At 42.3% G+C, this 26,179-nt stretch overlaps 1 protein-coding gene across 5 annotated transcripts in view; it reads left to right on the top strand.

Annotated features, from left to right (window-relative positions):
* ZNF217 (zinc finger protein 217) overlaps positions 1-25,351 on the top strand; it is a 30,464-nt gene extending 5,113 nt beyond the window's left edge. For 4 of the 5 annotated variants that reach the window (XM_074406667.1, XM_039479764.2, XM_039479763.2 and 1 more), the window contains exons 2-6: positions 9,343-11,105; positions 14,619-14,735; positions 16,433-17,977; positions 22,111-22,243; positions 23,136-23,224. In XM_074406667.1, coding sequence (XP_074262768.1) covers positions 9,692-11,105; positions 14,619-14,735; positions 16,433-17,977; positions 22,111-22,220 — 3,186 coding nt within the window. In that variant the 5' untranslated portion in view covers positions 9,343-9,691 and the 3' untranslated portion in view covers positions 22,221-22,243; positions 23,136-23,224. Of the gene's footprint in view, positions 1-78; positions 11,106-14,618; positions 14,736-16,432; positions 17,978-22,110; positions 22,244-23,135 lie in introns of those variants that run through there. The other variant, XM_074406669.1, reaches the window with a different exon arrangement.
* The last annotated feature ends 828 nt before the right edge of the window (positions 25,352-26,179 follow it).

The following is a 26,179-nucleotide window of genomic DNA, read 5'->3' as shown; positions in this document are numbered from 1 at the left end:
TAGGGCCACCGACGACGGGAAGACACATTCTTGGGCGGGTGGGGTGGGGGTGGGGTGAGCAGGCGGGGAGTTTTCCGCCAGGTTTAGTTACAGGAGCAAGAGAAGGACACTTCTGGGATCCTGGCATCCTGGCCACACTGGGAGCCCCAGAAACAACTTTCTCTTTTTCTTTTTTTCCTCCCAAGAAAAGGATAGTTATTTCAGGGTTTAAGGCTTTGGGATATTATTCCACTTCGAAATTCCTTGAGCCTCAGTTTCTCTTCCTGAATTAGCCTAGGGGCCCGAAGCGTTGAACATTCCTAAACACGGAGGAAGTAAATGGCGGTTGCAGTGGTCCATTGGTCAGTTTGGGGGTCCTGTATTACTGGCCACTGTGTGTCCCACAGCGTAGCTAGGTTTCCTAGTTTTCTAGATCGTTTGGAAGCATTAAGCTGTATGTTTTAAGAAGCCTAGGTCTGATTTAGTTCAGGTTGATTCAATTACGTCTTCATCGCTTTTGAGTTGGTTGAATGACTTGACATGAGATTAAGCTCAACAAAAGAAAAAGAGAGGTAGCAACAGCTGCCGTCCAGGCCTGGCCACTAGGTAGGGGTCTTAGGAGGCCTTTTACCTTCTCTTTTGTATATATCAAGAAGGACGTTTGCAATGTACTTATTTGACTGTGCTGCTTTCCTGTGAAGTGGATGTTCTTTCTTGCTTGATACCAAGCGAGACTTAAAAATGCTAAGTTTTATGATACTTAGAGAGTGAGTAATAGATGCAGTTTCTAAAAGCCTTTACGTGACAAGTGCAGAGGAATAACCTCATTGCTTTTTGTCTTGAGAATATAACAGGCAAGCCACTAGTTTGTGCTTGCTTAGTTAATGAGTGCTAAGAACTTTTAAGGTGTGTCCTTAATGGTAGATAACTTTTTTCCTTCTGAGAAGTCATATTTATTTTAGATATTATTTTGTTCAGTGTTCTAGAGACTAATAGTGTTTCATTTTGTTTTGTTTTTCTTAATCCTGATGTTGCTGCCATTTTTAATCGGTTATATAAGGATTAAATTCAGGAGGCAATGACTTAAAATTCAGTTGTCAGTTACAACTCAGATTTATAGTTTATTTTAATTGTTAGAATGGGATTAATAATCTGGGATTTTTAATTACTTGGTGTGATGAGGAAAGCTAGTCTTTTAGAATTGTGTCTTTATTTGCCTACAGAAGGAGGAAGTAGAGGACAAGATTATGACTTTCTTGGTGAAGGACACATACTTTGCTTTAGTGACCCAATTCTTTCACTCCTTTTGTCTTCACAACACCTTCCTAACGCTTTGCAGTTTGACCTTTGCTGTTTTTTAATAACTTGTGAGATCGAAGTTTAGCAATTGTGTGTTGGGTTCATGTTCCCTTTCACTTCTTACCCCAAAAAAGGAACTAATACACCACTTAGAAAAAATTTGTAGAAAACTTTTCTCCCCTTTACCCTGAGGAATCTATTTTGGTAACAGCTCAACATTTTTTTCCAGGTAGTAGGGGAGGAAGGAGGAGCAGTGAAGGTTTTGACTTTGACTGCCTTTACTTTTAAGGTGGGGGTAGATTTGCATTTTCTTTGTAAGCCTCCATTTTTGGCAGGAAAACTTCAGGGAGGAATAGAGCCCCTAATCCCCTTCCAGTGGACTTGTTTTGGAGGAAATCTGAAAATAAGACTTAATCATCAAGTCACTTATAAACTGATGAAATAATTAAGGAATATAATGGCCTGGCAATGACCAAGCCCTTCTGTCTCCTCATTGCAGATAAATGCTAATCACTTTCTTCTCTCTTAACAACATTTATTATGAAATGGCATGTTTTCGCCACAGCAGGGTAGCCATTTCCCAACCCTGGAGCACTCTTAATTCTGAGATGCCTGATTAGAGCCTCAGGGGTCCCAAAAGATGTGCTGTTTTCCCACTTTATAAAATGACATTCTTTCTCACAGTTGTCACAAACATGATATTGGTGGATAAGAACTTTGGAGTAGTTTTAATGACTCTTGACTGCCTAAAAGATGCCACTTTTAAAAAGGAGCTACTTTTATCTGCCTCTTACTTGAAAGTAAATGACTGGACCCTTTTTATGTTTTATATGAAGCTTAGTTTCCATTTGCTTAAAAAAAAATTCAAATGGTTCCGTCTCCTTTATGGCCATATGGGCTGTGTGTTATAGATTTTGAGGTTGCTGGGTGTGATTTGTTTTAAATGGTTCATTCCTAATTTCCCATTTCAGTTTAATCGCTGAGCAGAATGTTTAATGAATAAATTGGGAAAGTAAAGCTGAAGTGCTGAGCAATGGCTATTTTCAAGCTTTAGAATTAGAAAGTAGGAATGAAAAAGGTGAGACAGTTACGTAAACTGAGCATTCCACTAGTAAAATAAATGTAATAAGATTTTAAATCCGGTTACTACAGTTGAAATACAGAGAATAGTTTTCAGATTACTGGGATATTAAAAAGTAAAAACCTGAAAGGTATTTACAGAACAGCTACCAAAATGGAATTAAAGGAATCCCAATCTTGTTAAATATTCTAAAGAGTGAAGGATTTGGTTACAGCATGTAAATTACACTTGAGACAATGGAGGGTGTCTTGATCCGAACACCTCATCTCCAGATTTTGGGGGGGAGGGGTGTTAGCTAGTTTAAATGCATGTGGAAGAAAGAATGTTTTCCACACAGACGGCAGGAAATTTTCTTAAATTCGGGTGAAGGAAGCCTGATTATTGAATATCACTTAATGGCCTCATTTTAGGGGCAGTATAAAAACTTTTCTGAAATGTTCATGTTTTTAGAGTAAGGTGAACTGAATTATTTTTCTCCAGCCAGTAATACAGTTAGACAAATTTGCAGTGGTATCTAGGGCAAAGGTTTTTGAATTTAGACCACGAGGGCAGATAGAAATCTGACTTTAAGGAAGTGGAAGAACAGGGACCATTCTTTCCTAAAATCTGCAGCTCACGATGACATGGTCAATTCTTGTACATATCTATCTTACAGATAAATAGGGGGGAAGCCCCCACTAGCCAGCTGCCGCCACATATTACCCTTTTATATTTAACATTGGAATGCTTTCCATTTGAACATTTGTTGACTGACTGTTCTGAACATCTCCATTACTTCCTGCCCAGGGTATCAGCATAACTGAGTTACTGGAAATTTGGGGACAGTTTGGTAATTTTAAGATAAAGTTGAGAAATAAAATTACTAAACCTGAAAAGACAACTGAATAAGTTTTATGAGGGTTAGTTTGATTCCTTACTTAGCCTTTGTTCTTATTAAGCTTCACAAAAGCTGTTTCTGACCTTTACATGCCTGTACTTCCTATAGAAAAGCTGCTGTAGACCCAGAAGCTAGGTTTTTAACGGGTTCGTGTAGTGTTTTTATATTGGAATTCCATAATTTTCTGGTGTGTCTGGAAACCTTTGGAATTTAAAATGTAGTGAAATGGACTGGAAATGTAGACTTTAGAATAATTTCTTGAATGAGCATTAGGAATGATACTTTTACTTTTCCTACCCATATCAAATAAGGATAACTTAAAGCAACTCAGTTAAACCAGAAGTGTTCTTTCTGTGTCATCAATATAGGGTGTTTTTTTTTTTTTCAGTTTATAAATCTACTGAACAGTGATTGTATTATTAGTTAAAAGGAGACTTTTCTCCTTGATTTTGAAAGCAAACAGGTGGTACCAAGAGCCAGATAGACAACTTTAGTATGTAGTCAACAAAATAAACGAAGGGGAATATTTAAATCTTACACAAGAAAGACCTTATGCCTTAAAAGGCATTGCCTACGTTTGTATTTAACTAGGTTAGTTTGAATTGGGTTTGATTCAGAGCGCTCATTGGAAAAAGTGGTATAGTGTGTATTGTAGTGGTTTAGTAATAGGCATAGTTATTTGTGTATACAGATGTGTGTATACACGTATACACACACATACATGTTCAGTGCTTTCATTGCAGAGAGTTAAAGAGTGCAGGTAAAGATAGAACAGGTTATTAATAAACTTATTTGCTGAAATCTCTCTTTTGTGCAATTAGGCTGTCAAATTTTTACAAATATTTAAGGTTGTGCTCGTTAAGTAGTAGTGATAAGAGAAACTGATAGCAATGCTTAATCCTGCTTAATTAACATTTTAAAAACTTTTCTTATAACTTTTTTTCAGATCAGGATGTTTTTAAAAACTACTTTGCAGATTACAGTATTTGTTAATATTGAAACTAAAACTAGTGTGTTAATACTTTAAGTTCTTATTAAGATCCTTTAACTGCCCTTAACTGATTTAGGATGAATCAGGCAGTTTCTAGTTAATGACACTCAAATACGCTGTATGATTATATTTTTATTGTGCTTTGGTCTCTAGTCCTATTTAAAATAGGTAATTTCTGAACAATTGCAGCAAAATGAAATTATTTCCTTTAAGAGCTTCCCAGGTTGAAGAGTTCAGGTTGTAACCTTAAATATAAACTTTGAATATTCCAATCTTTTTCTTTTGCTTAATTTGTAAGCATCTTTCCACAGCTATATTAGGAAAGTGGGGTTGACCATTTAGTCTCATGGGTATGACCGTAGTAATTTCCTTGAAATGGTATTGAAGGATTTAGAGGATTAAAAATAAAATAAAAATTAAAAAAAAAAAAACCAAAAACCCTGTAGCTTTTTGATTGCTATGCAGAGTTTTCTCCACGTGTCAGATTAAGAAAAAATATGTGTAAAATTCAGAGGAAAAACCTTTAGAAAAAGTGTAAACTTCTAACCAGATCTTGGAGATAATTTTGTAGTTTTCAGGGTACAGATGCGTTGGCCAGAGAATAGCAATTTAAGTTGAATGTTTTAATAACTACTTATTTGGACACTTTAGTAACTAGAAAAAAGTAGCTTTGTTAGGAGTAGACAAATTACTTGTATATAAATATTTGTGTTTTGGAGGACTTTGAATACCTCATTGCTTCATATTATGGTAGATACATATTCCATGTCAACAATGTAAGAACACCTGCGAAGCTGAAACAAAGAGGCTGTGCTGTTTCTAAAAGTTAACAGTTTGAGTACATCTGGATGTAAAGGAAAAGAATCCCAAACTACAGTGATTGTCAGCAAAGGGGCTGTTGTACCTAATTAGTTGTACTTAAGCACAGATTATTGTGCTTTTTATTAAGCACTGTATATATAATGTATCGTATTTGCTGTTTCAGAATCTGCAGGTAATGGTAGCTTTAGTCACAGATGAGTGTGTAATTAGTGACCTAAAGAAAGAACACCACACTTAGATTTCAGGCCCTTCTAGTAATATGGTTCCTACTGGATTTCAAATATTATGTTGGGGTAAACTTTAAACGTATCTACTTAAATAATTCCAGTATAAATTAAACCCTAGTATTCTCTCAAAATATGGCTACATTGAATAACCACTTGCCTTAGGGGTTGGGGGTATATGAGTGAAGGTTGAGTTCTGTCGTTTGCCTGAGTACAGATTTTAAAATGTTTTTAAACATTGGGAAAAAATTTTGTGAAGTGCTTTTCAGTGAGCTTAGTGTGTTCCTAATGCTCACTTTCTTGCAAACTAAAAGCGTTTAGATTATACTGTTGGGTTATAATGTCCTCTCTCCCCCTCCAGTTCTCTGCCGAGAAAGACAATTTCCTCTATCAGCTGTGCCATCAGGTTACTGCTGACTTCTGTGTGCAGGAGTGTGGAGAGATGGGGGCTCCTGGGAAGGGTTGTGTTTGTGCACACGCCCCATTCAATTGGAATGGTGATTTGCTGTTGGTAGATTAGAATTTCTATTTTGCTGTATTCTGTTATTAACGTCTTTATTGTTAAAACCACTTTAATGATTACTGATTAGCAAATTGGTTTTAAGTGATGTAGACCTAAAGTATTATTCATTGTTTTAGAGTTTAAGGAAGTGTTTTGTCTACTTATGTTACAGTTTCTAAGTCAAGAGCTGAAGGCATTTGCTGTCAGATACCCCTAGAATACCCAGTATTTTTGTTTTGGGGAGTGTTAAAGGGGAGTGAGTATAAATCCAGATGTGCAGGGTTTTGTTTGCTTGTGCTGACCAACTTTATGGTGTGATTAAATATGATTTTTTAATTACTCTCTTGAAGTTGTAGATTGGCAATTAGATGGCAGCCACTGATCTCCTCGTAGAAGTTTTGAGGAACATGAAAGTTAATTTTAGTTTCTGATCAGCTATGGTTAGTGATTCCGGCCAAACATGTGCATACTGATTCTACATGTGTGCTAATTCCATGGCATTTATTCAGACCAGCTGTGTTGAGTGCCTAACCCTGTGACAGGCACCTTGTTCCAGGCCTTGGGGACAGCAGTGGACAAAGCAGTCTCTGTGTCCTGAGATGTTACTTTTAGAAAAAGACAGTGACAGGCAAACAGGATGGTTTTAGATCTGGTCAGAAGTTTTCAGAGGAAGTCATCCTTGAGCTGTGACAATGCTTTGAGGGGTAGGGTGTGCTGGGCAGTGGCACCTTTGGGGTGCCTAAGGATTGCTGTGACCTCGGGAGCCTAGGACAGTTGAGCACAATTGACTTTCAGAGTCTCAGATGCTTCCCTGGAGAAAGAATTGCTGTTGTTTTGCCAGGAGGATATCCTTCCACATCTGATTATAAAAGAAGGCCCCTTGGCCTAGAATGCCTGCCCTCATGCTGTTCACCCTCTCAGGCAGAGTGGAAGTTTCTTCTCTCCTAAGATCGCTTCCCACTGAACCCAGCAGTGAAATAATCCTAGAACGTTTCATGTGGAGAGTGATGGTAACTGCTTTAACCCAGATAATTGAGAACTGGAATCAAAACATCTTCTGTTGATACATCTTTTCAGTAACTAAGTTATGCTGTTTCCCTGCGTGGAAAATACGAGGGTTACCCTCACATCATATTTCTTCTCTTCCTTCTTCTCCCCCCCCCCCCTTTTTTTTTGAGACAAAATCTTGCTTTGTTGCCTAGGCTGGAGTGCAGTGGTGTGATCTTGGCTCACTGTAACCTCCACCTCCTGGGTTCAAGTGATTCCTCAGTAGCTGGGATTACAGGTGTGTACCACCATGCCTGGCTGATTTTTGTATTTTTAGCAGGTATGGGATTTCGCCATGTTGGCCAGGCTGGTCTCCAACTCATGGCTTCAACTGATCCATTCATCTGGGCCTTCCAAAGCATTCAGATGACAGGCGTGAGCCCCGTGCCGCGCCCCACATTTTATTTCTAATCCTGAGACTGAGTGTAGAGCTGTTGTCCTTTTTTGGAAAGCATGTCAATAGAGAAGTGGAGTTCCCCAAAATTACAGTTTTACATATTAGTCAAGTGTCTAAAATACAGTAATAATGTTGAGAACTGACATAGAAGACTAACTTGGATATTTTTCTTTTAGTTCTTACCTGAGAAGGGACTAACTTTGATTTTGCAGAATGAGAACATTAAAAAACAAAACAAAACAAAACAAAAAAAAACTTCCATTGCCACTTTTTAAAAAAATTAGTGCATTTCAGCATCTAAAAGTAGGAAGGACCTCAAATAATGAGTCTTTGTTCTTGACCAGGGACAGTAGTGTTGTCAGAGTGTGATAACTGTTTTTCTAGGATATGTACTGTTACTCAGTTAAAACATTGCCTGGGATGCTGGCATTCAGTAAATACTTGTTGAATAAGCAAATTAAACTTAGATTTCTTTTTATAGAAACCTAAGTTGTTAGACTGATGTCCAAATAATCACTTAACATTCTGATTAGCAGAGTAATTGAATATTCTTTTCAGTGTGTAAATCTCTCCCCAGAACCACAGAATGTTGGAACTGTAAGGGCCATCCTGTAGTTTAACCAACTGCATTAAATGGTAGAAAGATGTGGTACGTGGCAGTGGCAACTTTAAGGTTGTGACTTAGCCAGAGTAGAACTCGGATGTCTGGAGTGTTCTGTCACACCAGGCTGTTTACCAGTTGATCCTCCATTGTGATTGCAGCAAAGTAAAGACTTGAGGGCATTCTTTCTTTTACCCTAATCCTTGATTTGCAGTCTTACTTAGAAAAGCCTAATGTTAAAGATCTAGTTTATTCAAAACTTAAAAGATAAGGAGGACGAGAATTTCTGTTTCAGAGTGTAAAGGAGGAGGAGATGTTTCCTTGGCTTCTGTGAGCCTGCAGTCCTTGCTCTTTAAGGAAGTAGAGGGAGGGAAGAAAGTATGGTTTTGTTTTAGGGTTACTTTGCTGGGAGTAGTTTGTATGCCTTTCGGTTTTCTTTGGTGGAATTAACTGACTTAAGTTTGAAATAGTTGGGACTATTTAGAAACAGTGCCTATCCAGTGTTTGCCATAAAGGTAGAGGCTTTAGAAGTTAATTCTTCTACAGGAGTGAAAATCAGCTTCTAAACCAGAAGGGAGCAGAGCTAATTTTCCACCTGGCCAGTGCATGATGTGAAAGGTAGATTAAAAAAACAAGAGGACCCCTTTGCTGATGAGAGACTAAGCCATGTTGAAACAGCCCTGTTGAGGATTTTATGTTGAATCTATACATTCACAAAGGAGTTTTGTGTATGTCTTTTCCCTATTTGTTGTTTGGACTAGGAAGCCCCACCCAGTGCTTGTTGAAGGCAGAAAGTTGTTGAAAGCAAGCGGGGATTTGAACAGTAGATTGAGGTTTCAAATATCCAGGGAACCAAAATATATCAGGGTTCCCCTGGCCAAGATGAGTGGCCATTGTGAGGTGGTTTGTATTTTTCGAATGGAAGTTTTAGGAAGAGTTCCTGTATTTTTGTGCTTATTTTGTTGATCTCTGTATGCGCACTCTCTGAGGGTGTGTTTGGGCACTAAGATTTCTTGGATGCAGATTTGCTTGTATATAAGACAAATTTTAAATGGTTTTATATAAAACAAATTTTAAGTGGTTTTACACTGGATTTAAAATTTTTTAGTTTAAAGCATTCGAATTTTTTCATCTGAATTTTCACAATTGTTACAGTCTTTAGATTTAGGCTGGCTGTTGATGGCAACCACATGTGCATTTTCGTGGCATTTTAAAATGTATTTAGCTGAATGCAACACTTTCTGACCTAAAAGTTGACATTTTAGATTTAAGTCAGTAAAGCACTGTTTTAAACTGGATTTTAACTGGATGAAATTCTGACTTAATAAGTGTACTGACTGGATAAAATGCCAGTGATTTAATTAACAAGCATGTTTAACAGGATGCCCTATATATTAGTTAAAAGTGAAGCAATTGAATTAGGTACCTTCTCTGCTGCATGGAAAAGACCACATGACTCATCCACACCAGGCTTCTCTTTGCTCTGTGTGTAGCTAACCGTTTCTGTTTTTTTTTCCTCTAGGGTTTGGAAATCCCTTGTCTCCAGGTTGCTGGGATTGACTTCTTGCTCAATTGAAACACTCCTTCAATGGAGACAAAGAGAACTAATGCTTTGTGCTGATTCATATTTGAATCAAAGCACTGGGGAGTCTGTATGCCTTGTTTGTGGAAAGAACCAGTGATACCACCAGCGAGCTTCCTAAAAGTTCTGAAGAAGTTACAGGACTTACACACTTTCTTTTGAACTTTTATAATAAATATTTGCTCTCCTTCTGAAGCCCAGGGCTGTTAGAGAGGGTGAGTGACAAGTCTTACAAGTGGCCTTATTCCAACTCCAGAGATCCCCCAACGGAACTTTGAGGTTATCTTATATGCAATCGAAAGTGACAGGGAACATGCCAACTCAATCCCTCTTGATGTACATGGATGGGCCAGAAGTGATTGGCAGCTCCCTTGGCAGCCAGATGGAGATGGATGATGCCTTGTCGATGAAAGGGGCCGCTGTTGTTCCATTCAGAGCGACGCAAGAAAAAAATGTCATCCAGATAGAGGGGTACATGGCCTTGGATTGCATGTTCTGCAGCCAGACCTTCACGCATTCGGAAGACCTTAATAAACATGTCTTAATGCAGCACCGGCCCACCCTTTGTGAACCAGCCGTTCTTCGGGTTGAAGCAGAGTATCTTAGTCCTCTCGATAAAAGTCAAGTGCGGGCAGAACCTCCCAAGGAAAAGAATTGCAAGGAAAATGAAGAATTCAGCTGCGATGTGTGCGGGCAGACATTCAGAGTCGCTTTTGATGTTGAGATGCACATGAGGACACACAAGGATTATTTCACTTACGGGTGTAGCATGTGTGGCAGAAGATTCAAGGAGCCTTGGTTTCTTAAAAACCACATGCGGACACACAACGGCAAATCCGGGGCCAGGAGCAAACTGCAGCAAGGCTTGGAGAGTCCGGCAACCATCAACGAGGTGGTCCAGGTCCACGCGGCCGAGAGCATCTCCTATCCTTACAAAATCTGCATGGTTTGTGGCTTCCTGTTTCCAAATAAAGCAACTCTAATAGAGCACAACCAGATGCACAGCAAAAAACCTGCTTCCGGTCCCAGCAGTGCGCAGACGGACTCTCCGCCCGAGGGAATGTCGTCTTCGAGGGAAGAGTTCATGCAGTATTTAAACTTAAGACCAAAGTCTCGCCCCGTACCCGGGAAGAAGTTCGTCAACTGCGTCCCTCAGCTCGACCCGTTCACCACCTTCCAGGCGTGGCAGCTGGCCACCAAGGGCAAAGTGGCCGTTTGCCGAGAAGTGAAGGAATCGGGGCAGGAAGGAAGCACCGACAATGACGACTCGAGTTCCGAAAAGGAGCTTGGAGAAATTTGGGGCGCGAATAAGAGCAACGCGGAAGGTTCTGGAAAGGCCAAAACGAGTAAGGGCGGTTGTCCGGGCCTCTCGCAAGACAAAGAGAAGTGTAGACCCTCCAGCGGGGAGGCGCCGTCTGCGGATGCGGAGTCCAAGATACCCAGCAGCAAAGAGAAGCCCACTCACTGCTCCGAGTGTGGCAAAGCTTTCAGAACCTACCACCAGCTGGTCTTGCACTCCAGGGTCCACAAGAAGGACCGGAGGGCCGGGGCCGACTCGCCCACCATGTCCGTGGACGGGCGGCAGCCCGGGACGTGCTCTCCTGACCTCGCCACCCCGCTGGATGAAAATGGAGCCGTGGATCGAGGGGAAGGTGGTTCCGAAGATGGATCTGAGGATGGGCTTCCCGAAGGAATCCATCTGGGTAAGCTGCGCTGTCTCTGCCCCATGCTGTTGCTCTTGTGTCTGTCTTGTCTGTCTGTCCCTCTGTTCGCATCTCCAGACAGTGCTGACCGAGAGTGGGTCTGGACTGTCAGAGCCAAGTCCGGGTTCTTTGTGGTATCACTCTGTGTAAGTCATTTCACATCTCAGGGCCTTCATTTTCCCATTTCTGTAATAACAGCGTTGAGTTAAAAGGTCTCCTTGTTCTGCAAACCCGGCCCCCCCCCTTTTTTTTTTTAAGGTTTTGCTCACAATAAAACACACTTATTTATTTATTTATTTTTTTAAATAACCTGTGCATCCAGCCCCAAAGTAGTGCTTCTCAAGTGGGGCGATTTTGCTCCCAGTCAGTATCTGGCGACGTCTGGAGGCATTTTGATTGTCCTACTGTGTGTGTTGGTGTGTGTGTGCACGTGCGCATGGGTGCCTGCTGGCCTCTAGTGGGCAGAGGCCAGGGACACTGCTCAGTGTGCCACAGTGCACAGGGCAGCCCCATCATCAAAGAATTATCTAGTCCCAAATATCAGTAGTTGCAGCATTGAGAGACTCTAGCCTTCACTTAAGTTTTCCTGGCATTCCTGATCTTAACCTGTGGTGACTATCTGGTAGTCATAAAATGCACCGGGAGCGATGATCAGCTGGAGCAGGAATATTATTTGGGCAGCCATTTGGTGCTGTCTGGAACCCTGTCCTTTCTGTCTGACAAGCTAGTGTCCATTAATAGGTACCTTAGGAACCCAAATGATGTCACAAAATACAAGGAATGTGAGTACACCGAAGACGCTTATAAGAAAGCTCATTTGCTCAGCACAGTTTTCACTGTACCAGTGGCATTTGTAGAAACAGAAGGTGATCACTGAAGGCAAGCTCACGTAATATTCCCGAGCCCAGGTGGGCGTTATCTGGGTCAGAGGAGTTACGCCCATCCTCACTATAGCCAGAGCTTCTCCTCTCAAGAGTTTAATACTTTGAATGGAGGATCCTACTGCTTAAAGCAGTTGAAAAAGATCCTTGATAGGTCAGCCGTAATTGATAGATGAATGGTCAGAACCTGAATTGGTCTTAGGGAAGCATTTATGTATGTATGTATGGTTTCCTTCCTTCCTTCCTTCCTTCCTTCCTTCCTTCCTTCCTTCCTTCCTTCCTTCCTTCCCTCCCTCCCTCCCTCCCTCCCTCCCTCCCTCCCTTTTTCTTTTTCTTTTTCTTTTTTCTTTTTCTACCGACTCTTGCTCTGTCACCCAGGCTAGAGTGTCATGGTGCAGTCTTAGCTGACTGCAACCTCTGCCTCCCAGGTTCAGGTGATTTCTCTTGCTTCAGCCTCCTGAGTAGCTGGGATTACAGGCCCCTGACACCAGGCCTGGCTAATTTTTGTGTTTTTGGTAGAGACAGGGTTTCACCACGTTGGTCAGGCTGGGTCTCAAACTCCTGAGCTCATGATTCACCTGCCTCGGCCTCCCAAAGTGCTGGGATTACAGGCGTGAGCCACCAGGCCCAGCCAGGGAAGCATTTATTGAAGTGGTCCTCCGTTAAAACACACGCCTCCTTTTCCTCCTCTCAGTGTACCTTGACTCTGTGTTTGAAGCCGTTGGAGAACTGTGTGTGTGAGACCCATGAGGAGTTTGCCCACACAGTTGATGGGACGCTTCCTTCACCCGCTCTTAAGCCAGTGGCAGTTCCTTTTCTTCTGATCATGTGATTGACATGAGAACTGTAGTTTGTATGTCAGATCTTTAGAATGTTTTTGAGTTTCCTGGGGCACAGGAAACTGGCATTTGGCCATACTACAAATACAAATCTTCAGTTTTCAGCAGTCTAGAAAATACGTTATCATGTCTTAATGGCATCATGAAAAGAGGCTTTTAAACACAGACTCCAGTTAGCTAAGTGGTTTCCACTCATGTCAGTACTGTTGAGGGCACCATGAGATGCTCCAGTGCCCTGAAATAAATGAAAAGGCTGGTCACTGGTGGGTGGTACGGAAAACAGGGCTAGATCATGAGGCAGGACAGAATTCATGGCTGTGGGTGGGAGCACCAGAGCTTGGCACTGAGTTCTGGTTCTACCACTGCATTGTTTTGTGACCAGTTTTGAGTTGCTTAACCTTTCTTTGCCATGATTTCCCGGTTTGCAAAATGGTTCATCGACCCTTGATTTCCACCTCCCAAGGATCATTTCAACAGCTTATTTGTAAAAAGATCACAGTCCTTGAATAAAAAACATAACTAAAGTCAGAGGTGATGCTTGAGAGAGCAGGAATCAGGTAGATGTGGAAATGTCATGTCCTTTCTTCTAAAGAAAAGGCATTTCAGAGCTTTTTGGCTATGATGCAACATATCATAAATCCTGACACATAGTTGGAAGGTGGAAATTGCAACATCATACAAACTCAGTTATAAACCCAGCGAGTTTGAGTATGATTGTAAGAAAAAAAAGCTGGGCATTCTGTTTTTGAGGAATTGATTTTCCTAAACTTCTATTATCTGGTAGTCTAGATTTATCATATTGTACCATCAACCTGGCTTTTTTAAGATTTAAGGAGATCAAGTAAGTTCTTGTTTAAAAAGTCTTTATTTAGATACTTTTTTAGATCAAGAGCTTGTCTCTGTCTTACAGGTAGTTAGTGATATGGTCTACTATTTAATAAAGGGGACATTTATTTAAAACTTATGTTTTTGGGCGGTGGCATTTTCACGGCAGCCCCTCTGTCTTTTGGAGGGCCAGTGTGTGTGATTAAAATGTCAAACACACAATCCTCCTTTGATTAGAGTCCCCAGTGGACCTTACTGATCCCGTGAGACACATTGTCCTGACAGAGACTGAAGCCACTGTGTCATTTGGGGACAGATTTTGATTTGTCAGATATATTTTGCCCACATGAGTGTCTGTGGACAACACAGCCTGCTTTCCAAAACTTTGCTAAATTTTGACAAACTTTCCTAGGTGTTTGCCCAATGCCAAACTTTTTTTTTCTGTTGGAGATTAAGTTGTGCTTGCTGCCCTCTAGTGGTCACTTGTTGAATCTTACCTTAAACAGCTTGTTTTTCTCCTGGTGGTTGGGAAGTGGATGGACAATGTGTAATTGGCTCATTTTTCTAAATTTTACCTGTTCTGAAGAAGAAGGTTTTTCCTGACAGTACGTACAGCCGCCTTCAGTTTACCAGATCCTGCCTGCTCAGAGGTAACTGAGAGAACCGGAAGCTGCCTGGTCAATTCAGTCTATTAAATGATCTTTTTATGATTAAGGCAAACAAAGAAGTGAATCTTTAATAGCATACTCTGCTAACCCAGAAGAAAAAAATCACATTTATAACACTTTAAAACCAAACAACTTCAAAATAGCGTTTGGTGTGTGTCTAGCCTTTTTGTTTTACCCCACAGTATATACATTCTTTTGATACTTTCCAAAAATGTTTATATCAAGAATATTGAAGTCAGCATTCCTTATTTATGTACTTCAGCTACCTGCTTATATACATATTTTTGTTTCTTCTTTAAGATAAAAATGATGATGGAGGAAAAATAAAGCATCTTACATCTTCAAGAGAGTGTAGTTACTGTGGAAAGTTTTTCCGTTCAAATTATTACCTCAATATTCATCTCAGAACGCATACAGGTAAAGAACTTTTATTTTTTTCAAACCATGTACTAGTCAAAAAAATTATGTTATCTGATTTTTTTTGTTGTTTTTGTTCAGATACTCTGCTAGATCCTTGGAATAGCTTAATAAATACGTAGCATGTTGATTGCAGCAGTTATTTTATTTTACTTTTTTAAATAATCTCGCTCTTGCCCAGGCTGGAGTGCAGTGGCACAGTGTGGCTCACTGCAACCTTGGCCTCAGCCTCCCGAGTAGCTGGGATTATAGGCATGTGCCACCACGACTGGCTAATTTTTGTGTAATTCTAGTAGAGATGGGGTTTTACTGTGCTAGCCAGGATGGTTTCGATCTCCCGACCTTTGATCTTCCTGACTGAGCCTCCCAAAGTGCTGGGATTACAGGCATGAGCCACAGCACCCAGCCCTGATTTTGATTCTTGTAGTGCCATTGTTACGTTGAACATGACTTGAGCCCTTGTTCTTGTTTTGAAGTTCAGTTCTTTCTTCCCCTTTTTTTTTTTTTAGGGCCAGTAGCCCTATAGAGAGCCTCAGGGGCTGACAGCTTTCCAGGCTGAAGGCCTCTTTTTTTGTTTTTTGAGTCTTGCTCTGTCATCCAGGCTAGAGTGCAGTGGTGCAATCTCGACTCACTGCCACCTCTGCCTTTCCAGTTCAGGCAGTCCTGCCTCAGCCTTCCCAGGAGCTGGGATTACAGGCGCCTGCCACCACATGCTGCCAATTTCTGTATTTTTTTTTTTTTTCTTTGAGACGGAGTTTCACTCTTGTTACTCAGGCTGGAGTGCAATGGCGCAATCTCAGCTCACCGCAACCTCTGCCTCCTGGGTTCAGGCAATTCTCCTGCCTCAGCCTCCCGAGTAGCTGGGACTACAGGCATGTGCCACCATGCCCAGCTAATTTTTTGTATTTTTAGTAGAGACGGGGTTTCACCATGTTGACCAGAATGGTCTCGATCTCTTGACCTCATGATCCACCCGCCTCGGCCTCCCAAAGTGCTGGGATTACAGGTGTGAGCCTCCACATCCAGCCCAGTTTCTGTATTTTTAGTAGAGACGGGCTTTCACCATGTTGGCCAGTCTGGGTTTGAACTCCTGACCTCAAGTGATCTGCCCACCTTGGCCTCCCAAAGTGCTGGGATTACAGGTGTGAACCACTGTGCCTGGCCAAAGTTCATTTGTTTAGTTTATGATCTGCCCACCTTGGCCTCCCAAAGTGTTGGGATTATAGGCATGAGCCACTGTGCCCAGCCTAAAACCTACAATATTTTAAAATGCTGCATCTGCGGTCTTTATGATTTAGAATGAAATGAGAATCTACTAGTAGTCTTTGGACCGTGAAAGGAGCTATGATATCATGGTGTCAGAGGCTGTGTAGATTTGAAATTTCGTCTCTTCCACTTACTAGCTGTGCACCCTTAGGCAAGTTCTTTAACCTTTTTGTGCTTTTAGTTTTCTTAGCTGTGAAAGTAGAATAATACTTATTTCCCTAGAAAGATTAAATAAGTTAGAAGTGTTGCTGTTGATTTTTCTATTGAAGACAGGTATTCACAATTTCAAATACTTAAGCCAAGAGAAATCCTGTGACGGTAGAGAAGGCAAAAGGAAGAGAGAAGCCCCCGTTTTCTCAATAAATAGATACGCGGTCTATTTTAATGCTTTTTGAACACCTCTGTAATAATAGTGCCGTTTCTTGCTTTAGGTGAAAAACCATACAAATGTGAATTTTGTGACTACGCCGCAGCCCAGAAGACATCTCTGAGGTATCACTTGGAGAGACACCACAAGGAGAAGCAAGCCGACGTGGCCGCCGAAGCCAAGAGCGACGGGAAAAATCAGGACCCTGAAGATGCACTATTGACTGGCGACAGTGCGCAAACCAAAAACATGAAAAGATTTTTCGATGGTGCCAAAGATGTGACAGGCAGTCCACCTGCAAAGCAGCTGAAGGAGACGCCTTCGGCCTTTCTGGGCAGCGCTGTCCTCTCACCAGCACACACAGATACTCAGGATTTCCATAAAAATGCAGCTGATGACAGTGTTGATAAGGTGAATAGAAACCCGACCCCTGCTTACCTGGACCTGTTAAGAAAGAGATCAGCAGTTGAACCTCAGGCAGATAACCTCTGCGGAAGCCAGGCGGAGCTGCTTCCTCCTCCGGATGGCAGTGCCACCCGTAACCTTGACGTTAGCCCCAAAGAGAAGCCAGTGGAGGGCGCAGCTGACGGCAGACACAGGCCAAGTGTGGACTGTCACGAAAAACCTTTAAACTTATCCCTGGGGGCACTTCACAATTGCCCGGCAATTTCTTTGAGTAAAAGTTTAATTCCAAGTATCACCTGTCCGTTTTGTACCTTCAAGACATTTTATCCAGAAGTTTTAATGATGCACCAGAGACTGGAACATAAATACAATCCTGACATTCATAAAAACTGTCGAAACAAGTCCTTGCTCAGAAGTCGGCGCACCGGATGCCCACCGGCGCTGCTGGGGAAAGACGTGCCTCCCCTGTCTAGTTTCTGTAAACCCAAGCCCAAGTCTGCTTTCCCAGCGCAGTCCAAATCCCTGCCATCTGCCAAGGGGAAGCAGAGCCCCCCTGGGCCCGGCAAGGCCCCTCCGACTTCAGGGACAGACTCTAGCACTTTAGCCCCAAGTAACCTGAAGTCGCACAGGCCACAGCAGAACGTTGGGGGCCCCGGAGCTGCCGCCAGACAACAGCAGTCTGAGCTGTTTCCTAAAACCAGTGTTTCCCCTGCACCGGAGAAGACGAAAAGACCCGAGACAAAGTTGAAACCCCTCCCGGTAGCTCCTTCTCAGCCTGCCCTTGGCGGTGGCAGCATCAATGGTTCCATTGACTACCCTCCCAAGAACGACAGCCCATGGGCACCTCCAGGGAGAGACTATTTCTGTAATCGGAGTGCCAGCAACACTGCCGCTGACTTCAGCGAGCCCCTTCCGAAAAGACTGAAGTCCACCATGGTTGCCCTTGATGTCGACCACCAGCCTGGGGCCAATTACAGAAGAGGCTGTGACCTTCCCAAGTACCACCTGGTCAGGGGCATCACGTCGCTGTTGCCGCAGGATTGCATGTACCCGTCGCCGGCGCTGCCCCCCAAACCCAGGTTCCTGAGCTCCAGCGAGGTTGAGTCTACAAATGTGCTGACTGTTCAGAAGCCTTACGGCGGCTCCGGGCCGCTCTACAGTTGCGGACCTGCTGGTAGTCCAGCCTCCAGCTCGATGTTAGAAGGTATTGCGTGAGGGGTGTCGTGTTTAAATGGCACTGATGCTGACAGTGACTAGTATCTTTTTTTTTTGGGAGACAGAGCCTCACTCTGTTGCGCAGGCTGGAGTGCAGAGGCGCCATCTCGGCTCACTGCAACCTCCGCCTCCTGCGTTCAATTCTCGTGCTTCAGCCTCCCAGGTAGCTGTTTCGTGTTTTTAGTAGAGACGGGGTTTCACCATATTGGCCAGGCTGGTCTCAAACTCCAGACCTCAGGTGATCTGCCCGCCTCTGCCTGATGGGATTACAGGTGTGAGCCACTGCATCCCAGCAACACTGACGAATATCTAATCCATGCATTCTGAGTGGAGATGGTAGCACTCCCAAGGGTCGGTGGGGGGGTGGCCAAAAGTTCTTGGGTGTCATGGAGAGAAGCATTCTTAGGGCGGTGGTTTGTGGTCCTCCAAAGCCTAACTCTGTGGGTTTAACTCTTACCCAGAGTATTTTTTAAAAATTTGTTTTATTTTTAGAGACAGGGTCTTGCACTTGAGAGAGCGAGAGAGTGAGGGGGAGAGAGAGAGACACGGGGTTTCGCCATGTTGTTCTGGCTGGTCTCAAACTCCTGACCCCAGGTTATCCGCCCACCTCTGCCTCCCAAGTGCTGGGATTACAGACGTGAGGCACTGTGCCTGGCCTAATTTAAATTTATTTTTTATAGAGACGGGGATTTGCCTTGTTGCCCAGGCTGGTCTGGAACCCCTGGCCTCAAGTGTTCCTCCTGCTTCGGCCTCCTAGAGTGCCAGGATTACAGGCATGACCCACCATGCCCAGCCTTATTCTTGAGTAATTGTTCTTGTTGATGTTGTTTTTCTGTTGTGGGAGTCATCATGAAAACAGTGGGTGAGAACACTGGGCTAGTCCAGTCTTGTTTTGCTGTTGAAATTCCAGATGCTGCCAGCTGAGGCCCCAGCTTGCCTCACTTCATCACAGCCCTTTGCTTCCTTTGCACATTCATGATGTGCTCAGCAGTCAGGGCCAACCCACCTGGGGTTTTGAGGGGTTCCATTTTTTTTTTTTTTTTTTTGAGACAGAGTTTTGCTTTTGTTGCCCAGGCTGGAGTACAGTGGCATGATCTTGGCTCACTGTAACCTCCTCCTCCTTCAAGCGATTCTCCATCCTCAGCCTCCTGAGTAGCTTGGATTATAGGCGTCTGTGCCACCATGCCTGGCTAATTTTTGTATTTTTAGTAGAGCGGGGCATCAGCTTGTTGGCCAGGTTGGTCTTGAACTCCTGACCTCAGGTGATGTGCTGGCCTCAGCCTCCCAAATTGCTGGGATTATAGGTGTGAGCCACTGCACCCATCTTGGGGGTTCTTCCTTACCTGTCTTACCACCCCCTACTGGCCTGTAAACTTCTTAAGAGCAGAAACCATATCTTAACATGTATAGTGTGTCGTCACATGCCTCCCACACAGAGCAGTATGGAGGGTGCCCAGTAAGGACCGCACGAGACCCTTGGCCTAGCAGGAGCAGAAAGCGTGAGAACTGCCGGCTAAACGGTCTTGTGAACGGTTTTGCTGTTAAATGCTGTCAGCCCTCCATATCCTTGGGTTCTGCCTCAGTGGATTCAACCAACTGTGGGACTGAAATATTTGGGGAGAAAAATGGATGGTTATATCTGTACTGAACATCTGCAGACTTTTTTTCCTTATCATCATTGCCTAGATAATACAGTATGACAACTATTTGCATAGCATTTACTTCATATTAGGTATTATAATAATGTAGGGATTATTACTATTATTATTATTATTATTATTATTATTATTTTTTAGACGGAGTTTCGCTCTTGTTACCCAGGCTGGAGTGCAATGGCGCGATCTCGGCTCACCACAACCTCCGCCTCCTGGGTTCAGGCAATTCTCCTGCCTCAGCCTCCTGAGTAGCTGGGATTACAGGCACGCACCACCATGCCCAGCTAATTTTTTTGTATTTTTTTTTTTTTTTAGTAGAGACGGGGTTTCACCATGTTGACCAGGATGGTCTCGATCTCTTGACCTTGTGATCCACCCGCCTCGGCCTCCCAAAGTGCTGGGATTACAGGCTTGAGCCACTGCGCCCGGCTATTACTATTATTATTATTTTTTGAGACAGTTTGTTTTTTTGAGACAGAGTTTTGCTTTGTCACCCAGGCTGGAATGCTGGCACCATCTCTGCTCACCGCAGTTTCCGCCTCCCGGGTTCAAGCGATTCTCCTGCCTCAGGAGTACTTGGGATTACAGGTGCTCACCACCATGCCCGACTAATTTTTATGTTTTTTTTTTTTTAAGTAGAGACAGGTTTTGCCATGTGGGTCAGGCTGGTCTAGAACTCTTAACCTCAGGTGATCTGCATGCCTCAGCCTCCCAAAGTGTTGGGATTCACTTAAAATGGGGAGGCAGAGGTTGCAGTGAACCTAGATCACGAGGCTGAATTCCAGCCTGGGTGCAAGAGTAAGACCTGTGTTTAAAAAAAAAAAAAAAGTATAAGGGAGGCAGTGCGTAGTTTACACTACAATTACTACAAATTAATGGTGCTACAAATACTGTGAATACTGCAAATACTACACTATTTTATATTAGGGGCCTGAGCGTGCATGGATTTTGGTGTCTGTTGGGGAGTTGGGGGCGGTCCTGGAGCCAGTGTTCTTTGGATACTGAGGGATAATTGTATTTATTTAAAAAATGACCTTATTTCCCCCGTACGTAAATCGTTGACCTCATAGATGGGATTCTGTGGTATTCTCACTGTGGGATTCTGTGGTATTCTCCCCATGGAAATGTATCCTGATGGCGTCCCTTGTACAGGTGTCTGGCACATACCTGTATGTGTGAAAAAGTAACTCAATGTCCCAGGGCCATCTTCCCCTTGGCAAGCTTGATGAAACCACAGTGCCTTCCTTTATCAGATAGAAGCTCTGCTGGTTTGTGCTCCCCAAAGAGACAAAATCAGTTTTACACATTTCAGTTTGTGTTAGTTTCAAATTGAGGATTCTGTGTGGTGACAACACTCTTATCAAGAATTGTTGATGCTGATTGGTTCAGTAGAGATAGCAAATTAAAAAACAATTGCTTTTGCACACTCCAGTGGCTTTTATAAAAATTGTGATAAAATGGTAATTTTTACTAGCTTTTTGATTAAAAGTGTTCGTTTTTTCCACCCATGGTGCTTAAAATGGACATGAATCGAAACTTTGTCTTTACTTAAAGGGGGAAAAGCCTCTGTGTGGTACAAGTCAGATTCTCTCTTTTTTTTCCCCCTCTTTGAGACAGAGTCACACTGTTGCCCAGGCTGGAGTGCAGTGGTGCGATCACGGCTCACTGCAGCCTCAACCTCCTGGGCTCAAACAATCCTTCTGTCTCAGCCTCCCGAGTAGCTAGGACTAAAGGTGCATGCCACCATGTCTGGCTAATTTTTTATTTTTAATAGAGATTAGGTCTCACCATGTTGTCCAAGCTCGTAAATCCTCTTCTAAGCGATTTGAGAGAGGAAAAAAGCCGGCGCGGTGGCTCACGCCTGTAAACCCAACACTTTGGGAGGCCGAGGCAGGTGGATCACAAGATCAAGAGATCGAGACCATCCTGGTCAATATGGTGAAACCCCGTCTCTACTAAAAATACAAAAAATAGCTGGGCATGGTGACGTGTGCCTGTAATTCCAGCTACTCAGGAGGCTGAGGCAGGAGAATTGCCTGAACCCAGGAGGCGGAGGTTGCAGTGAGCCGAGATGGCGCCATTGCACTCCAGCCTGGGTAACAAGAGCGAAACTCCGTCTCAAAAAAAAAAGGAAAAAAAAAAAAGTCACTTCTACATAGTTTGTTTCATGATTTCGTATAGGTTTTAAAGTATTTTGGATGCCAATACTTTTTCTGGCTCTTTAATTCTTTCTAGTGACAGCCCAGACAATTTTAGTTTGAGTGACATCAACAAAATTCTGGGCTAACATGTTGTCATAAAAACAATTCAGTTGTAACTATGCAAACAGACTGTGCGGGTGACTGTAACTGTGTTGTTACATGATCAGTGTCAGGAGTCTTAAATCAGCCTCTAACAGCCTATAACACCTCTTACCTAGTTGTTTGACCTTAATTCTAATACATTTTCTTTTTTTTTCCCCAATCAGGAAAAAGGCCTGTGTCATATCAACACTTATCTAACAACATGGTACAAAAGAGAAACTATGAGAATTTTATTGGGAACGCACATTACCGTCCAAATGACAAAAAAACTTGATTCACTAATTTGGGGGATAAAAGGTGAGCATATGTTTCAATTAAAAACACTAGATTGGCCGGGCACGGTGGCTCAAGCCCCTTGGGAGGTCAAGGTGAGCGGATCACCTGAGGTCGAGCATTTAAGGCCAGCCGGGCATGGTGGCCGGTGCCTGTAGTCCCAGCTACTCAGGAGGCTGTTGAGACAGGAGATCACTTGAACCTGGGAGGCAGAGGTTGCAGTGAGCAGGTTGCAGATTGCACCACTGCACTCCAGCCTGGGTGACAGAGCGACATTCCATCCACGAAAAAGAAAAAATTAGGTTTGGTTTTTACTTGATTGGAAATAAACCGTTAACTTGCCTATCATAATATAACAGAATTGCTTTTAAGTTTGATTTGGATTTTTAGATGTTTTAAAATTAGAGTCCTTGGGATCTTTGGATGTTAGTGATGATAATAGGAAAAACGGTCATGGCCACTGGAACTTACTGAGCATTGACTTTGTGGTAGGCATTGAATGAAGGGCAATTTGGTTCTATTTATTATACTTTTTTTTTTTTTTTTTTTTTTTGAGATGAAGTTTCGCTCTTGTTACCCAGGCTGGAGTGCAATGGTGCGATCTCGGCTCACCGCAACCTCCGCCTCCTGGGTTCAGGCAATTCTCCTTTCTCAGCCTCCTGAGTAGCTGGGATTACAGGCACGCGCCACCATGCCCAGCTAATTTTTTGTATTTTTAGTAGAGACGGGGTTTCCACCATGTTGATGAGGATGGTCTCGATCTTTTGACCTCGTGATCCACCCGCCTCGGCCTCCCAAAGTGCTGGGATTACAGGCTTGAGCCACCGCACCCGGCCTTATGCTTTCTTAAGTAAAGAATTTTCTAAACTTTATTTAGTTTCGACCTTAATCACTTTAAAAATGTGTTTTTCCTTAGGTCTTGGTGCATGTCAGGGCTTACTCTCCATGAAACGGAATTGTAGTTCATCCTTTGAGAAGCGAATGGTGAAAGCTACTGAAATAAGCTGTGATTGTACTGTACATAGAACATACAAGGAATCTGCTAGGAACACTACAGTTTTGTAAAGTTGTTCTGTTAACTTTTGTACCAAATAGCAATAAAAACTAGTTGGAACAGTTGGAACCTACATACATGGGGACTGGAAAGCTCTATTTTGTCCCTGAATAATATTTTTTCTAAAATCGACCAAATAAGAAGTGGAATTTTTGCATACTTGAGCGCTGCTGAAAAATCATTTGGGGTGGGGTGGGGGTGGGGGAAAAGTATATAATGCTTGCACCTCAGGTAAAAATGTGTAAATATCTAAGTTGTAAACCTGCTTGTTCAAATACTGTGTGTACTCCTTTTCTCTAATACAGCTCATCACTTGGAGCAGTTTCTGCTATTGTGCTCTTTCATTTAAAATGTATGTTTTTTTTTTTTTTTTTTTTTTTTTTTTAAACTCTCAATGATTTTGTATTATGTTGAATCCTCTGAAACCTGTTGTTGTCTTAAAATTGTTAATGGAAGTATTGACCCTCTGTGAATGTGTGCTGCAGAAGGAGGTCAGCCATTCAGAGTTTGGCAGCATTTTATTGCAAGTTTCAGCATGTGGCTGGGGAAGGCACCTTCTTCCTCGCCTCTTCAGATTGTCCTGGAACCTCCAGGATCCTTGACTGAGGGGGTTGGGATGGCTTACAGGATTTTTAAGTGAGTGTGTCTACAGAGAAGCGTTTTCTTTGTAGAGGAGAGCCACACATTGTGTAAACATAAACTGTATGTGCAGTTACTTAAATTTGTTTCTATCAAATCATTTTTGTTGGAAAGTTCAGTGTTTGGGGGTATTTGCCTAAATTAGCATATAAAAACATAAATGCTAAATTATACATGTGGATTGCAGATTTTGGAAACAGTTTTAAGGGAAAGTTTTTGGGGAATGTTTTAGGTTTGTATGTGGTAGTCTTAGTGTGTCTGGCATTTGGGTGAGCTGTGGACAGACCCACTAGAGTTGATTATAGACACATTGATTCTGAAGAAGGAACTGCTGGCTGAGCCTCCTGGGAGTCGAGAAAGAGAAAATCTGTTTCTGGACCTCAGTTACCTTCCCATTTTTGGTTGCTTGGAAGCAGTAACATTTTTCTTAGTGCACATGCAATTTGGGTTTTAGAGAAGATGGCCACCAGCTGGCTTCCTAGATATTTTAAATTTTTGTTCTTTAATGTGCTGGCCATGGCTGAGTTAATTAAGCACATGGGCTTAGCGACCACAGAAGACTTTATTAAGAAACTGTTTCAAAAATAAGTTTGCACTGTTCATTTTTCTGGCCTTCCTCTTCTCCATAGAGCAAGGGTAAAGTTCTAGAAGAATCTTTTTCTTTTTTTTTTTTTTTTAATTATGCAACATAAGGTGTCCTTGATAGGAATCTTAGCTCCTGTGTTACAAGGGAGAACTAATTTGAGATCAGTCTGCTGGCATTGCAATGAAGTGCTTTGTATCAGGAAAGTGTACACTATTGACCTTTTTTCCTGTTCACAAGCTGAGCCATATGTACATAATCTAGATTTTGTTTTCATAGTTTTGCACTTTTATAGCCTATTTTTGAAGATTAACACATTTGCAAGATGATTGACTCAATCTTTGCCTAATCCAATGAGTGTTACAGAGAGCTTGCTGTGACTAGAAACGTAAATCTTAAAAGGGGGTATTTGATAATAGAGGGCTGGAATTTAAACCTGCATTTAAAAAAAAAAGAATCACCAAATCTATTTGAAAACAAGTCAGTTTGTGTCATGCTGGAATTTTTTGGGCTTTCAAATTTGTCTTTTTAACAACGTTATTGAATGTATAAAAATACCAATTTATTTTCCTACAGCCCTTTGTACTTCAAAATATGTTTTTGTGTCCATCAGTATTAACTATTGGTATACTACTGGTTTTATATGTGTTTTTTTTTCTTTGAGACAACAGTACATATAATAGAGGTACAATTTGTGGGATTTTTGTTTATGTATTTATTTCATTCCAGTTTGATTTATTTTAATTGTTGATAAGTTGTCGAACAGTAGACATTACTTGTTTTATTTATGATATATTTCAGCTTAAAGTTATGTTATGATATGTGGAAGTGTAAATATAGATTTGGTGTTTTGCAATCTTGGGTTTCAGTGTTTATTGCTTACTAGTTTTCTTTTGTTGTTGTTCAGTTGTGGTCTCTCTCTGTCACCCAAGCTGGAGTGCAGTCACAGCTCACTGCAGCCTCAAACCCCTGGGCTCAAGTGAGCTCCAGCTCTCAGCCTCCCGAGTAGCAAGCTGTCACATGTGGATTCTAAACACAGTTTTAAGGCCACATGGCTCATGCCTGTAGCTGTAGTCCTAGCACTTTGGAAGGCTAAGGCAGGTGGGTCACTTGAAACCAAGAGTTTGAGACGAACCTGGCCAACATGGTGAAACCCCGTCTCTACTAAAAATAGAAAAATTAGCTAGGTGTGGTGATATGAGCCACTGCACTGGGCCTAATTTTATCTCTGAAGTTATTCAGTAAGTATCTCTACCAGATAAGAACTTTTCATTGTCACGCGAAACTGTTCGAACAAGGATTTCTCATAATTATCTCCTAGTCCATGTCCCATGTTTTCTGGTTGCCTCAGAAACGTCTTAGAGGTGGCCAGATGCCCTCAGGATCCACGGAAGACTTTCCCGTTGCCTTGAGTGGACAGGCTTCTTAAGTTTCTTCTAATCTGACCCTACCCTCAGCCCCAACATATATTTTATCACATTTTATGTATTGAAGAAACTGGATCGTTTGTCCGGTAGAAGTCCTCACATTCTTGTTTGATTTTACTGAGTATTTGTCGTTTCATTTTACCAGTCTGGCCTCTAGCAAATCTAGACTAATGGAGATTTGGGTTCACTGTGAGGGGGATGAGGCTATGTCCTTTCTCTTGCTTGGCCTCTCAGACATGCAGCATTTGGTTTTCCAG

Source organism: Saimiri boliviensis, chromosome 9, assembly GCF_048565385.1.
Source record: "Saimiri boliviensis isolate mSaiBol1 chromosome 9, mSaiBol1.pri, whole genome shotgun sequence".
In the NCBI taxonomy this organism is placed as follows: Eukaryota; Metazoa; Chordata; class Mammalia; order Primates; family Cebidae; genus Saimiri; species Saimiri boliviensis.
This window is presented reverse-complemented; position numbering and strand designations above follow the sequence as displayed.